At 41.9% G+C, this 14,134-nt stretch overlaps 1 protein-coding gene across 1 annotated transcript in view; it reads right to left on the bottom strand.

Moving 5' to 3' along the window:
* The window catches only part of LOC310934247 (uncharacterized protein), a gene marked incomplete at both ends in the record, with an annotated part of 38,019 nt that extends 25,099 nt beyond the window's left edge, over window positions 1–12,920 (bottom strand). The window contains 5 exons of the mRNA XM_083897940.1: window positions 1,229–1,370; window positions 1,937–2,766; window positions 3,928–4,080; window positions 7,631–7,794; window positions 10,781–12,920. Of these exons, the coding sequence (XP_083754066.1) occupies window positions 1,229–1,370; window positions 1,937–2,766; window positions 3,928–4,080; window positions 7,631–7,794; window positions 10,781–12,920 (3,429 nt within the window). The remainder of the gene's footprint in view (window positions 1–1,228; window positions 1,371–1,936; window positions 2,767–3,927; window positions 4,081–7,630; window positions 7,795–10,780) is intronic.
* Between the last annotated feature and the right edge of the window lie 1,214 nt (window positions 12,921–14,134).

The raw sequence follows: 14,134 nt of genomic DNA on the forward strand, positions 1-14,134 counted from the left end.
CTGAAACAGTTGATTATTTCAATCTAAGATCATTCTTCAGGGTTTTTTTAGAGGTAAAACTTTACTGCATGCTTTAGTATGTATGTAAGCTTTATTTAGAGCAACATTAATGACGATTTCAGTCTGATTTTTTTGCTACATACTGTGCGTTTTACAAAATTTGCTTGGTGGGTGGTGCTCAGTTTCCTTTCTATTTTCCAATTGCTTCTTCTTGGTTGATGTTTAATTTGGCATAATGTGTTGTGAATCAAACATGATGTGCTTCATGTGTGAAATTTTGTTTTTAGGCTATACATGTACAAAAATACAATAAAACCCACTTGCCACATGCGTAGCAAATGCATACATTTTAATTTTTTTCACCATGATTGTGTCATTTTTATAACCAAGAAAAACTCCAAAATGCAATGAGAATAATTTAAAATCGATATAAATGGAGCTTTAACTTAGCTAACGCAGTGTTGCATAATTGCTCATTAAAAACATAGAAGACGCTTATACGTGTGGCTGTTCTTGGACGAAAAGTGTGAACAACTGATCATAATTAATACATTTCCAGGGCAGGAAATAGGCAGAATTTAAACACAATTCCGGTGTCAGAAGGCTGGTAAGGCAGCCACTGAGCTATGGATCCTGTGTTGCTCTCATTCAGAGCAGTGAAACCATCTCCCCATCGTGAAACATTTATGATTTAGACGGTGATTTTAAGAGAACAATGTTGAACTAGATCAGCTTTAAACTGCAGATATTGTTTGTCATAAAGGGCATTGGGAAGGGAAACAGTCTGACTGTTAAACTAAGCTATACAGAAAGCACAATGGGAGGACCAACATCACGAAATACAGCTCCCTGGCCTCTCCCGCCTCCCCCCCCACTTTTTTTTTTCCCTTTCTCCCCCCACTCTCTCAACAGTCATCACCATCGTGAGGTTTCCTCACCGCACGCGAGACATTGGCTCGGTGCCACTGGATGGTCACGGGGGAGTCGGGTGGGAGCCAGAGCTCGCACCACATAATAACTGTCTGGCTGTAGAAGTTCCTCCTGTCACTCAGAGCAACTCAGGGACCGACAGAGAGGAGAAGAAAAAAACGCAAAGGAACAGGACATCAGATCAGAGGAGTGAGAGTGAGAAGAGAAAGTCCTGACTCGTGTCATCTTTGGTGAAACCTTCCCAAAACACACACACACACAGGCAAAACAGCACAGTGATATGTTTAACACGTTGTACCTGCTTAGCCTTGGATTTGCTGATTGTGTCAGAAATTGGCTTCTTTTTCTCCTTGACAGCACTTTTAGAGAACAGTTCCACAAACTCTTCAAAGTTCACAGTCGGCTCCTCGATTTTCTCCCACACCAGCAAGCCAGCTTGTCTAAAAACAGCAGGAAAGAGGAAATATTTACAGTGCAAATAGACGAGCTTTAATCTGACATGCGTTGTATGAAAAAAAAAAAGTATAACAAAATTCACATTTCTACCATAAGTCATGTTGTTATTGCACCACAACAGTCATGTTTGACATTTATAGATCTGAATCCTCTGCTGTTTTTTTACGAGCACTCGTTTGTCATCTTTTGAGCACTTTCCAATTCATAAGTTACGTCATTGTCAAATCTGTCAGACGACAAATTACGCTTATAATTCAGTATCGAGTTCTGCACTCGTCAGTAAATCAAGCGGTCTATTTCCAGACGCTTATGCGACTACAACTTTCCAAGCCTTATTAAGGAAAACTGGTACAAGTCGATTCAGTGCTGACCACAATGCCTGGACTGCATCACTATCATTTTCCACAAGGTTAGCATCTCTATTGCCATCGCAGCATGTGGCTGATTTTAATCTTAAGTGGACAAGCTTCCTCTCAATTCTCTACTGTTCAGCGTGTACCTTAGTGCAAATGACCCATGGCTATCTCGACTTCACACAGCGTGTCCTTACTTCTTAGCATGCAGCTGTATGCGTGTCCAGTAGAGTGGCTTCATTGGCTTGGGGGGCTCGATCACAGCCTTGGCAGCGGCAGCTTCCTGGACCAACATGGAGGGCATGGGACCCGGTGGAGGTGGAGGCCCAAAGCCTGGAGGCGGCGGCGGTGGAGGTGGGGGGCCCATTCCAGGCAGAGGGGGAGGTGGAGGAGGGCCCATACCGGGCAGAGGGGGAGGTGGAGGAGGGCCCATACCAGGCAGAGGGGGAGGGGGAGGAGGGCCCATACCAGGCAGAGGGGGAGGTGGAGGTGGTAGTCCAACACCAGGCAAGGGAGGAGGTGGTGGTGGTCCAAAACCTGGCAGTGGAGGAGGAGGAGGAGGAGGGGGAGGTGGTGGATAAGATCCAAAACCAGGTAAAGGAGGTGGAGGTGGAGGTGGCACAATACCCATTGGTAATGGTGGTGGTGGAGGTGGAGGTGGAGGTGGAGGAGGAGGTGGCGGACGGGCGCTGCTCTTTTGGCACGTGCAAACAAAGCTTTGTGTAGATTTTGGGATGGAGGAAGAAACGGGGGACAAAGGCACATCAAATTTGAATCCCTCCTGCACAGGTGAAGTCTGGACAGACACCTCCTGGCTCCTCTCTCCCACTCTTCCTCCTCTCGAGTGTGAAGTGTTGTGATTGACAGAGTCCACATTCTCCCTGTTGCTTGCTGCCACAGAGGCCTGTTGGCCCTGCAACGCAGCAATCTTAATCCGCAGGTCACCGATTGTGCGCTCCAGCTGAGGGATGATGCCGCTTTCATCCTCCGAGGACGACTGACCTGATTTCAACCTGCTGGATTCTGTCTATCAGTGAACAAAAACAATTAGTTTCACCCAACATTTAACCACACAAGCATGTTTTGCCTGCATGCAACTTTCATTAAAAGCAAATGTGCGCGCTCTGAAATATTGACAATCAGACTGAAAATTTGCTGCTAAGTCTTGAACACATTATCGTTCAATAAATTATGGTTTGAAAAAGCAAGGAAACACCCACAACTAAAGGAGCTTAGTGACAGAGCTATGGCCTAAAAGAGTCAAGGAAGTCCATTATGTCTAGACTCCATCAGACCTCTGGCTCCAGGCTGGTTAGAGCAGGGATGAGGGGATACGGAGAGATTTGACCCAAGAGACAGCGAGTCTCATTGGGCCTCACATGGGGAGAATCTGTGTCTGCTAGAACACATTCCCCAGTTGTGGTCACATCACTGAACGTTCAGTCCATGGCTCTTCTAATTTATTAACTCTTCTCAGAGGAGGAGGAAAAAAAAAACCTTACAAGTCTTTCAAGACAAGTCTGACCTCTGGTGGACAAGGAGTACATTGCAGTTATATTTATTTTTGCTGATGATTTCTTTTATCAAATGCATTTTTGCTGTAACATCATTATGGTCATGAATGAAAGAACACAATAAAAAACTGAAAGAAAAACTATTGTTACGTAAGATTATTGGTGCCGCAATGAATTCTGACCACTTGTCACTTTTGACTTGTTTTATTTACTGTTTCGACTTTACTAAAACATGTAATGATCATTTTACTACTACTACTACTACTACTAATAATAATAATGATGTTTGCACTATACAAAATTGCTTTAAAGCTTTTAAAACCCCAGACTTGGAGCTTTCTGAGATCAAGGACTACATCTATTCCAACTGTTTTCTTTCAACATCTGCTTCTCTACGTCACTATATTAATCTCCTTTCAGAGAACTGGGGTTAACTCCTCAACTTAAAGTTCTCTTTCAAAGATTAGTTTCACCTCTCTTGGGTTTCAGAAGAGAATTGGGGACAATACTTCCTCAACCTAAAGTTTGACAGTCGTAAAACACATCACCACAGACGTGGAAAAACAAAACACAGCGCAAACAGAGGGAGAGTGGTTTCAGTGTAACTGAAAAGTGTAAAGATCAAGTGCAGAGATCTAAAAAAATCATAATGATAATGGAGGGGTTTGACCAACCGGAGAGTGTAGAGCTCCTGGTGACTTGGCTGATGATTGACACAAAGAGGACCTGAGGTTCTGCACTCTGTTTGGGCCTCGGCCTCCGTAGAGTTCCCACAGGTAGGCGGACACCGGCAGGCCCACAGATGCCCAGGTGTACAGCTGTTCCTCCTGCACACAGTAAACAACAAACAAGTGCGTGCATTTACTGTAATTGAAATGAGATCCACGATCAGATGTTTGTGCTTAGAAGCACTTTTGCTCCTTTTAAGGAATAGCACTTATGTTGTATACGGCAACACAATGGGAACATATGGTGTCATGCACCAGCCATAATTGAAGGTAAACAACATCCACCTGGTGGATATATGAGGTAAGTAGCTGCTTGAATGTGGAAACACTTGGAGGATAATAAGCAGTAAATTTGGTGTTAACTGTCCCGTGTGTGGCTTTGTCTCGCATTTGCGGTGAGAAATAACAACCTAGAAACTCAGCGGAAGAATGAATTCTGCATTATCTCTACCTTTCTTTTCTTTCACTTCATAACCACGTGTACATTTGTGCGCAATGTTGCATTCAAGATGCCTTTGACGCTCTTATGTTTCCATTAAGAGTCAACAGAACACTAAGCTAAAGCTGCTTCTTGTTGAAAACAAATATTCCTCGGTGAAAAACTGCTTAATCCTTTAATGTTTCCTTAATCTCTTCAAAACACGTAGCCAATTAAAATCAGTGAATCAGTCCATTTGTCCACAGACGCCCGGAGGACAGTGAAGCTCATTCATTTAAGAGTTTTGAATCTAAAACACTACTCTGTGCCCCTTTATATTTCAACTGTATTTATACACAGATGACTAAAATCTCTTTTACAAGTTAGACTTGGTCAAAATCAAATATTTCAGAAAAAGAAATCGGTTAATTGAAGCAACTGCAGCTCAAAGTAACAACTTCCTTTTCAGGAAAAAATTTTTTTTCAATGAATATAACATTAAATGAGTCAGAAATACACTGTATACATTGTTAATGTGGTAAACGACTATTCTAGCTGCAAACGTCTGGTTTTTAATGGCATATGTACATAGGTGTATAGAGGCCCATTTCCAGTGTTCTAATGGTACGTTGTGTTTGCTAATCGCGTTAGAAGACTATTGGATGATTAGAAAACCCTAGAAAACCCTTGTGTAATGATAATAGCACAGCTGAATATAGTTTTGCTGGTTCTTTGACAAAAAGGCAAAATTAATATTTTGAATAAAAATCAGTATTTCTAATCTTCTCAATGTCTTGACTATATTTTCTATTCATTTTGCAACTGTGTGGAAAACACACAAAAAAAACGTTTGAACGGTAGTGTATATATATATATATATATGTGTAGTAGTGAAGACTGTTTTGCATTTTCCTTGTTTTTTTTTTATAAATAAGGTGGTTTCCATTTTCCTAAATCAAATCAGCTTCAAATGTAAAGTCGTGTGTAGCCTAAAGCCACGCGGTGAAAAAAACGACATGCCAATATGAGAGTGAAATGCAAACCAATCAGTTAAGATAACAAATCTGTTTTATATGAGTAGATCAGTAATGTATGTAAATCATAAACATGGAACCCTCTTCATACCGCATGCTGTTTTTTTTTGCCCCTGGGCGCATTATTCTTTTTTTAGCTGCACCTTTTATTACTGAAACAAAGACCGTTGACCCTCATCGGCTCAACGATGTTTGGCCAAGTGTAAAAAGATTTCTTAGATATTTATCATCCTCAAAACCCCAGAATAAGTGAAGCTGGAAAAAAAGGAAAAACACCCATATGTCAGTTCACTCCATAAAAACACAGTGATGAGCCTGGAAACAATGTCATATTTAGGTAGCGAAAGGGAAAAGACAAACGGAAGATGAGCAACACAGATGGAAATAAAAGGAAAGCAAGAGAGAACGGGAAGACAGATGGTGACGCAGCGAGTGAATTATTTCCTTGTAGAATTTAAAAAAAAAAGGGAGTCACAGAAAAAAAAGGTTTGGAGACAAACAAAGAAAACCTTGTCTTAAAAAGGAAATTAGCTGTGTGACAGAGCAACAACAACAACAACAATGTGATGTGTGTAATTTTCAGTGGCAAACGTTGTTCTTGGTCAGGCTGAGTAATGCATGACCTCCAGGCCAAGCTGTGTGAGAGAGGGGGAGGAGCTTAGGGAAGAGCAAGCCTGAGCTGAGAGCATGTGGAGCTGTTACATAACATGGTCAGCAGATGGTCTACGCAACCACTGATGTGTGTGTGTCTGTGTGTGTGTGTGTATGTGTATGTGTCTGTGTGTGTGTGTGTGTGTGTCCGCTATTAATGCAGCCATGCATGTACAAGTGTCTCAGGTTCTCTGTGTTGTGTATGAATGCACATACATTCATGCATCTGTAGCTACAGTTGCACTGAATAGAAGTGCTTTGCGTTCGTAGCCAACGACACAAGCAGAAAAAGATGTGAGAGGTTTGTATTTGTGTGGAAAAATCAGCTTTAGGGGCATGTGTGTGTGTGTGTGTGTGTATTTTTGGATTGTCTGTGTGTTTATGTGTGTGTGTGAGCATGATTAACAGCATGTATACGTCCATGTATGTCTGTGTATTTATGTGTGTGTGTGTGGGGTGGTGCACTATAATGTGATGACATTCTTCAAATGAAGAAAATGAGATCTAAAGCCCGAGTTAGAACACACAAATACACACAGACTGTCATGTAGCTCTAATCACTTCAGGGCAACAAATTGAAAATTAAATATTTATACTTCATTCTCTATAAGTGTACGAACTCTTGTTTTTCATTACCGCCAGCGTGCGTCTCCAATGTTGATGATGACGACCGCCATTTTTGTCCAACTCCACGGTATAAACTACACACCTGTCGAGTTTTGGTGCTAACTGAAAGCTACATAGGTTCTTAAGTCGTGGATATTCAGCTGTGACATCATGCAACTTCTTCAACTTCTGTTAAATGCTAAATTTAACACTTTTTACGACATTCATTAAGATGGAGATCCAGCTGTGGTGAACTGGTGCGAGCAGATGAGAATTTAATATTCATGAAATCCTATTTTGACAAGGTCATACCTGACTGCATGCATTAATGCTGTTTAAATAATTAAATGCCTGAATGGATGACAGTAGAAAAACTTTTTTTTAATATACCAAGTACCACCTGAGAAAATCTTGAGCTCTTGAAGTAGCTAGATATTAAAAGGCGCCATATGTAAGAATGTGGTCCAAAACGGTTACTCCACTCAAATTAAAAATACCGAGGTCTTTTAGGTTTCGTTTTCTCCGCCATTGGAGCTCAGACGTAACTGGCAACCCGTGGTTGCTCGGTAGCCGAGACTCTACTGACTGCAATGACTGGTAGACGGCGGTAGGTGGCGCCACATGACAAAACATGATTTTAAAACATAAACATGATTTGTGGTTCGCAAAAGATTTTTTTTAATGCAAATATTTTGGCTGTACTGCTGTTGTTGGTGAGTCTCTGTGACATAATAGGAGGATTTAATGGCCAGTTGCTTTAGATTTATTACATAATGCACCTTAAATTTCCTCCTCTTCCTCACTTATGACAGATACTGTTAGCACAGTTTGAGAACCAAGGCCTCATGTAGCATAACTGAATTGTTTTTTGTGTTTCACCTGAACCTCAGTGTTCATCTTCAGCTGAATGAAAGAAGACGATGTCATATACTGTTCTTACATGAAACTCTGCTGAGGAAGTGATGCCACCATGAAGCTCTGGGGAGCCGTTGCTGAAAGGCTGCAACAATCCCTGGAGCAACATTCGCTGACACAACCCCTTCGCTTCGTCGTCTGTGGACTGGTCTCCGTGATGCAGACACAGTCTATCCAGCAAAGAGCGACCTGAGGACGGATGAGAGGAAAAAAAAGCACATTATTTCTATTACTGACTATTATGGAATCTAATTATTAACCGTGTGTGTGTGTTATTTTTAGAGGGCAGCATAACAACGAGGTGAATATATACGTCTCAAGTTTCAGATGTGGTAATTAAACACCTACATTTGCAAACTCTCTTCACACCATTTTAAGTGTGGGTGACAGGAAGTAAGGTGTTAATTGTGCAGCACAAAAGAATTATCAAAGCTTAAATGAATTTTTCATGACCGCTTTCCACACAGTCTAACCCAAATAAAATGCTATTCTGGTTTTTCAAACAGTAACGGATGAAAACAAACAGTTTAACCTTGCAGTTTGTTTATTCTGCACGTGAATATCATAATGCTAGAAAAGAACTCTCCCTCTTTAGTAAAGACTTTGTCATAGACCAAGACTAAGAAAGAAAAGTGAGTTTCTCAACAGGTCTGAACACCAGATAAGGAGGAAATCTATTTTCTTGATGATTGTTAGAGGCTGAAAAGGATTCTGACACAAAGAAAACACAGCTCTATCACATCAGAGAGACACTCTTGTTAGTAATGTTCTTAGACGAGCTGAAGATGTGTTCTTTTTACACTAATGCATCACCTGTGTTCCGTGACTCATGATTCTCTGGAGACAAGAGGACTTTTGAAGTTTGATGATCCGTTACTGTACTGTCATGCGATTGATTCTGACAATGTATTAAATTTGTGAAATGTAATCTGCATATGATAATTACATAAATCTAGAATTCAAAAATAATGGGTTTAAATCCAGAATCTGTGTTCCCTCTGTCGGGGAATCGGGTCATCACGTGCCAACCCTTCAGACCTAATGTGACCTGCATGGATAATTTAATTAAATGATGTTTTATCACACGCATAACTGTTTTTGTTGTTGTTGTTTTTCTACAGAAATATACCTGATGAAACAAGAATCAGTGTTCTGAATCTTGTTTTTTGTCATGCACATAAACTGTCAGTGTGTTTGTCTTTGTGATTTCCCCTCAAAAAACCTATCTTTGTGGTGCTTTTTAGTGGCTTTTTCAGACCTGCTTTTGAGGTTAGTTTTAAAGAAAGACATAAAGTTGTGAAGGTTATGTTAAGAGGTTAGGGAATGCATAATGTCAACTAGAAAAGCACTCAGAGAGCGCAGACCTCTGCCAAGGCAGCTCAGCCCCACACGACCCCTCTACGGATCACGCCCAAAATGTAATCACTTGTTCCTGGTCCCATTGCGTTCCCATTTTCTGAAATTTTCATCCAAATTCATTCGTGACTTTTCGAGTTATGTTGCTAACAACAGACAGACAAAACAAAAACTCCGGGGAGGTGAAGGTCAATAATGTGTCCTCACAAGTCTCTCTGTGTGTGTGAGGCAGAGGAATTGGAGGATGGCATCGCTGTGGTCCTCTGATTTATGAGCTCAGGCGCAGACGGACGAGAGCAGCCGAGCTCTTGAAAGGCACCACAAACGCAGACGAGGACAGAGTGGCATTGTTTTTATCACAAGGACACACATTATTTTTGTTCTGTAAACACTTGACACAATGAAGACAGGAACCTCCCGCGGAGTCCTGTTTTTCATCATGAGCTATTGTACTTTCAAATCAATCACTTAACGTCAGGATTTAAACCATCATCATCATCATCATCATTTCACAACACCAGTTGCATAATCAAAACAAGGATGTAGAGTTTGAGGCAGACGCAGTGTGACCTTCAGGCAGCCGTAGATTCCCAGCACAAATAAATCATGTAAATGATGAAATATCTAGTTTCAAATTTGAAAGTAATCTACTTGGACTTTAAAGGGTAAGTCTGGTGCTGGTGCTCTGTGTTTCTCTCACTGTCAACAGATGCCATGAAAAGACCAAGGATTCTCATTCGTCCGGGGTCATAGTTCTCTAAATGCCACTGTGCTGTAGATGTTTTTTTTTCCATTCAAGTGGCACCTTCGCTTGAAACTAAAAGGTGAAATGTCCACTTGTTGTACACATTGTTGTAAAAATGTGTTTCAAATAATCCCTAGCAGATTGTTAACTATGTGCTGTTTTTTCAGTCACATTTGCAGAGGGCTATTGTTTGTCCCCTGCTTTAAAAATAAGTAATAAATCATGATATTTCATCTTAATGGGACAATAGGGAACAGCTGTGTAAATGATGTATTACTTTAAGTCTAATTTATATGTATAAAAGTATATTATGGGCTTCAGTTTTAACCACGAAGGTTTTATTTCATATTACTGAGATGTAAACCTGTCAAAGGGGCTTTGGTGTGAAATGTTAAATCACACTTTTCCTTCTCTCCCACCTCATTCACAGCTCTCTGAGATCACAGGTACAAAGTAAATCACATTTTCACACAAAAGACTTCAAGGGGGCGCCTCATGAGTGTTTGACACCAGCGAATAACCTCAAACCTATTGATAAACGTGGGGCTGTTACTCACTCACTGTGGCCTTATTATTGAAATATTCACCCATACATAAATCAACTGCGACAGACGGTGAATGAAGAGTTCATTATGGACGTGATTACAGCTGGAATACAGATGAAGACGCAGAAAATAATCACCGTAGACATTGGCTCTGTCAAGAACTGTGAAGTAAAATACATGTCCTTCATTTATTCATTTGAATTTCATTCGTTTTTTTAATGATTTTATTCTTTATTTGTATACCTTTGTTTCTATATTTTCATAATTTTTGCTCCATGTGCAGCAAATGAATCTGAACTAAGAAAAAATATGTTTTTCTATTTGTTTATGTTGTTTCAGATAAAAGGCATATAATGTGTGCTAAGATTATGAACTAAAAGATAAACCAATGATAATAATAATACATTTTATTTGAATGTACTTTATATTTAAAAGAAAATATCTCTCTCTCTGATGACCACTAAGAACACAGTGACTTCCACAGGGTTCTTATTCTACATACTCAGGCACTATTTCATGGAGGACTCACCTGAGAAGACATCCAGATAAGGTACTGACGTCGTAGAGTTCTGTCGGCCATAATGCGTCCTCCTGGAGCCCAGTGTCCAGTAAGTCCCACTCTTCTCTGGCGTCTGCTCTGAGAAGGCGGCGGCACCACCACCACCACCACCTTGCCTTCCTCTCGTCTCGTCCAACTCTGTGGACGATTCTGCAGAACTTGTGTACGGCCCAGCGATGGAGCTCGACCTCTGCTTGCGTCGCCTTAATCCCTGAGAACGGTTGGATTCCACTGAAATGTCAGTGGCATCTGTTTTCCTGGGCACGTGAGGGCTGGTCAGAGGGGATCCAATGGGGGAGGTGAGCTGCCTGGTGGTGGTCTTGACATAGGATGGGTGAACTGGAGGGTAGAGTTTGACGGTGGACGGGGAGCTGGTGGATGCTCCTCTGGGTTGAGGACCAGGAGGGGTGTCTGTTATAAGGAGGTTGAAAGACAGACTGTTCTTCCTCCTTTGCAGGGACAGGAAGTCCCGTCTCCCAGGTTCGTCTTCCTCCCTCTTTTCCATTGATAAGTCCAGGCTGCTTGCACTTTTGTGAGCTCCAGTTGGTGCCATCTCAGGATCCAAGTGAGTCATGTTTGAGTTGTCTTGGGGACACTGTTGGGGGTAAAACACCAGACTCTCCAAGTCTTCCTGAGGCTCCTCAGCGCTCTCGTACGAGGTGGCGGTTGTGGTTGTTGTATCAGGGAAGCTGTATGTGCTGTTAGTCTTTGGGAAAAGGCTGCCACTGCTTCTCTCTGTGTCTGGGCCTGAAGATGCTGGGCCGCTCTCACTCGGAGACCCTGGACCAGAGGAGTTTCTTGTTGAAGGTAAATCATACAATTTATCATCCATAGTACTTAATCCCAGGCCTGCACTTCCACTACCAACTTCATTATCCATATTAAACAGCTGTAGAAATGTTACCTTCTCAGGGACCTTTTGCTCCTTCATGACTGAGCGCTCTGGTAAACGTCCAGTTGACTGCACACCACCATCAGGCACACACTGGTCTCGTATGGCCTGCTGGATGTCAGACAACAGGTCGTCAGTGTCAGCCGCTGCAGAGTGAAAACTGTACAGGTCAGCATCCGACCCGGAGCTCGTCTTCCGGCCAAAATCATCTGTCATAGATTGGTGACTCTCTGCAGTTTGACAGCTCACGTCTTCAACATCTGACATCATACCCGTCTCGTCCACTGACAGACTCACCCCGGCGCCGGGTCTGAGCTCTTCTTTGGCAGCGTGCTCCGCTCTTCCATCTTCCAAAATCTCCTCCTTAGCCAATGCCTTGGAAAAACTCTTCCTGATGCCAGAAAAAACCGAAACTTTCAACTCGGTCTTTGATTTCTTCTTACTGCTGTGCTCTCCTCCTCCTTTATTTAACTTGCTGTGAGACTTTTTCGATTTCTTGTCCACTTCCTTCTCATCCACATCACCTTCACAGGAGACATCCCCAACTCCTGCAGCTTTCTTCTGCTTCGTCTCTTGGTTCCCCATGTTCCTGAACAGGCGGACGCCTTTGGCTAACAGGCCATACTGCTGGGGTCGAGGCTGGGGACGCGGGGTGTCCTCCCGGGGGGTGACTGACGCTGGTCCTCTGATGGGTGTACTCTCAAAGCTGCCCAGTTGTCGTTGTCTGCCCACCACAGACGAATGCTGCTGTGATGCTGATGCTGCCTCCCCTGGCGATGATGATGCTGCTGATGCTGATGATGATGAGGGGAGGAGGAGACTGGCACTGACAGCCGCGGGCTTGTTACCACTCTGTGCATGTTTCCCCCCCCTCCCCTGCACAGACTCTGTCACTCTCTGATCCTTCATCTCCTTCTGCCCCTCCTTTCTATCCCCATCTGCTGCTGCGCGCTCAGCTGTCTTGCATAACGGGCTGCTGTTGGAGCGAGCGAACCGCTGACGCTCTGGAGTGTGCAGCTCTGGATTATTTACACCTGAGAGAGGAATAAATTCTTCTAAAATGCACTGTTGTTGTTGTTGTTGCTGCTGCTGATTAACATGTTGTTGTTTGCGAAGGATGTTGCTCACACTGCTCTTCCTCCTTCCCTTAAAGGTGGTGGTGAAGAAGCTCTCTTTCAGAAAGGGCACCTGGGTCTCGACGGTCTTGATCGTTTGCATCCTGACCACTGTGACTTCAGCCAGAGGAGAGGTGATCTGTGCCGGGCAGAAGTGAAGAAAAGAAAAGAACAAGTTAATTCACCGCTGACTGTTTTGCTATTTCAGATTAACAGTAACAGCAGACAAAAGGCATTTTGTGTGCAGAGGTTACGAGATAAAAGATAAAGGGCAAGCTGTCAGAAACAGTCATGTGTCCTCTGCTCTGCTGCATTCCACATTTTTGTGTACAGTGAATGTTAATTGTTTCTTCAGGGTTTTTTCCTCCTCACACTTTTATTTGTCCATTACTTATGTACATTTCTCTTTCATTTAAGTAATTCTAACTTACTTTCTGAGTCACAAATCACCACCAATCAGTCACCAATCCTAATGTGTGGCGACAACAGCAGAAGTGCGGGGAAAACTGTCTTTCTAATGTACACAATAATGTAGAAGTTTTGAACACTTGTGAGCTATTATGGCTTTTATTTATTCTGTCTTTTATTTATTCTTCACTGTGGTTGTTTTAAAGTGCTTTACAAATAAAGTTGGATTGTAATTATTAGCAGAAAGTCATTACTTCACTATTCCCTTTACAGAATAAAAAGCATAAAACATCATACATTTGTGCTTTTCAGCCTTTTAAATCTAATTTATTCCTGTATGTAAACAGAATATCATTGGGCTTGGGGAAATTATACACTTGTTGTATTCATGCTTCATGAATCCAGATTAAACCAGTAATCAATTCAATCAGAGCATGATAATATAGATAAATTGTAAATATTCTGCAACATCTCTCGTCTTTTAAATATCAATTTAACCAATTATTCAACACACATTTATATACAACAATACAGAAAAACATACATACACACACACACACATATAGAGTTGGTTGATGCTTTTGGGTGTGGTACAGTCAAAATCAAGCTTTCCATCACTAACCATGAAAATGACCACCTAATTATAACTTGAACAATGTAAATGTGTCGATTTTGTGAACAATTACTATAAAAACTTAGTCTGAACACAAGTTTGCCCGTTTTTTCTAACTTTAGAGCATGTCTCATCTTGCTAACAACACAACTTGTACGATCTGCTAGCTTGAGTCAAAGTCACTGACACATTCAATTCACTAGGGAATGAAGGAAAATAGACATAATATACTTGCCTGCCTGGTGGATTCTCCTCAGTGGCTCAGCACTGACTGGAGAAGACAACACAAATGGGCG

This window comes from Microchirus variegatus (genome assembly GCF_963457635.1).
Source record: "Microchirus variegatus genome assembly, chromosome: 11".
Lineage (NCBI taxonomy): Eukaryota > Metazoa > Chordata > Actinopteri > Pleuronectiformes > Soleidae > Microchirus > Microchirus variegatus.